At 55.5% G+C, this 2,311-nt stretch overlaps 1 protein-coding gene across 1 annotated transcript in view; it reads left to right on the top strand.

Annotated features, from left to right (window-relative positions):
• Positions 1 to 2,311, top strand: part of COL16A1 (collagen type XVI alpha 1) — a 59,944-nt gene that overhangs the window by 17,275 nt on the left and 40,358 nt on the right. Inside the window, exons 23-28 of the mRNA XM_015572783.1 lie at positions 166 to 276; positions 677 to 712; positions 926 to 961; positions 1,037 to 1,126; positions 1,493 to 1,537; positions 2,256 to 2,291. Coding sequence (XP_015428269.1) covers positions 166 to 276; positions 677 to 712; positions 926 to 961; positions 1,037 to 1,126; positions 1,493 to 1,537; positions 2,256 to 2,291 — 354 coding nt within the window. The remainder of the gene's footprint in view (positions 1 to 165; positions 277 to 676; positions 713 to 925; positions 962 to 1,036; positions 1,127 to 1,492; positions 1,538 to 2,255; positions 2,292 to 2,311) is intronic.

The following is a 2,311-nucleotide window of genomic DNA, read 5'->3' on the forward strand; positions in this document are numbered from 1 at the left end:
CAATGTCTAGAGCTCCTTGTTTTATCCCGGGTCTCAGCCCCACCTTGTCCACTTATGGTCTCTCCGTTCTTCTAGGGTGACCCCTGTGAAGTGTGCCCAAGAGCTCCTTGTTTTATCCTGGGTCTCAGCCCCACCTTGTCCACTATGGTCTCTCTGTTCTTCTAGGGTGACCCCTGTGAAGTGTGCCCAACGCTGCCTGAAGGGTTCCAGAACTTCGTGGGGCTCCCTGGAAAGCCAGGGCCCAAGGGGGAACCGGGTGATCCTGCACCAGCCAGGGTGAGTACCTAGGGTGGCCATGGGGGGACCCCCCCAAAGAACCTGAGGGTGTCACCATGGAGGGGAGTTGGGCAGAGAGACTGGGTACTTCTCATGGCCATAGAGACTGTGGGCAGAGGGTCTAGTGCTTAGCTCCAAGGTAGCGGTTGAACCATAGAGTTTAGTGCTGGGCTAGAAGGCCACCCAGGTCTCCGTGGCAACCCTGCAGCTTCCTAAGGAACTGCTAAAATGCCTTTTGGGCAAGCGGATGTGGAGCCAGCCCTGATAGTGAGCGAGGCTGTGCTCTCCTCCTGGGAGTGGGTGTTGGTGGGGATGGTGGGAAGGAGTGGGCAGGGCTGGGTTAGGGTCCGGGCCTGGCCTCCCCACCCCACCCCACTCCCTCACAGACTCTCTTTTTCAGGAGGACCTGGGAGTTGTAGGACAGAAAGGTGATCGGGTACGTAGAGGGACTTCCCGGTGGGAGAGCTCAGCCTGGCTGCATGGGTTGATGAGCACTGGCTCTGGGGTGCTGCTGGCCTGGGGCCCCCGAGGGCACTTGGGTGTTTGAAGTGCTTGTGGTGTGTGACATGGCCGTCCTCATAGGTGGCTAGGACGTTGGGGCGTATCCCTACATGCCCAGTCTCAGCCCATCAACCTTTTCTCCCCACAGGGAGACCCTGGCATCCAAGGCCTCAAAGGAGAGAAGGTGAGGGAACCCAGTCACCTGGCTGCCCCCTCTGACTACTGGGAGACTTTTTGATCCCTTCTCTTCCTTCTTCAGGGGGAGTCCTGCTTGTCCTGCAGCCCAGCTGTGGGGGCCCAGCAGCTTGGGCCTTTGGGGCGCCCTGGCTTGGGGTTTCCTGGACTTCCGGTGAGTGGCTGCTTCCTGCCAGCCCAGCCCAGTCCAGCCGGCCTTGCTCTACAGTGTCCTCCCTGGATCCGTAGGCCCCCAGATCTCAAGGCAGAGGCCAGGGGGAGGCCCTGCGGCAGGTGTCCCCAGCCTGCAGCCTGTCCCTCCCTTCTTCCTGCACTGCCCCAGGCTACTCGCCCCCGGAGCTCCCTCTTAGAACCTCTGAGTTCCCGGCTGCATAACTGAAATAACTGTCCAGCTGCCGGCAGGGCTGTGGGGTGTGTAATTCTGAGCCGGCGGCTTTTCCTCCGAGGACACTGGGGCCCATGGGATCTCAGAGGGCTGGGAAGGGGGAGATGCTGTCACTATAACTTGATTGTTTTTCAGGGGAAAGTTGGGGCTCCAGGGCCAACAGGGCTGAAAGGAGAAAAGGTGAGGCCTGGATTAGAAGTTAGGGACACCTGGGCTTCTGAGCAGGGAGACGGGAGCCCTGGGTGGGGAGTAGAGACAAGATAGACAAGACACCAAACTGTACATTTGCAGTGAAATAAATTCATCAATGCTTTGCAAACTGGAGTTGAAGAACGTATTCCTGAAAGCCCTCATGTTCTCCAAGAGAATTCCTTAATGTTGTATTTTTAATTTAGTGATAATATAAAGAAATAAAGTACATTCAGGATGGCCTTCTAATAATATAATAAAATAAACACCTCTTTACTACTTATTATGTGCAGGGCACTGTGCTAAGTGCTTGTACATATACTGTTTCCTCTTCCCAAAACCTTATAGGGTAGAGACCCCATTATTCCCACTTTACAGAGGAGAAGATGGAGGCACAGAAAGGCCAAGTAGATTGCCCAAAGTCACATGGGTGTGCAGAAGTGGGATTGGGCTCAGGACGTCTGTAATCTTCACCTCTCGGCTGGTCCTCGATTTCACTGCCCGTGTTAACATGTGTGTTTATGGTTGGATTAGAGCTTTGAATTTACAGTGCAGCGTGACTCAAGTGAGGGGTTCTGTGGGTGTGCGAGGGTTAAGTGTGAGAAATGCTGGAATATATGTCCAGACTCCGCTCTCCCAAGCAAACCTGTCGTTTCTCAGCTAGAGCTTTGCACTCCATGTGACCTGCTGTTCTCCCCTTTGCTCTCAGGGTGACTTCGGGGAGGCAGGGCCAGCTGGCAGTTCGGTAAGTGCACTCCGGGCGGG

This window comes from Myotis davidii, unplaced genomic scaffold (genome assembly GCF_000327345.1).
Source record: "Myotis davidii unplaced genomic scaffold, ASM32734v1 scaffold88, whole genome shotgun sequence".
Classification (NCBI taxonomy): domain Eukaryota; kingdom Metazoa; phylum Chordata; class Mammalia; order Chiroptera; family Vespertilionidae; genus Myotis; species Myotis davidii.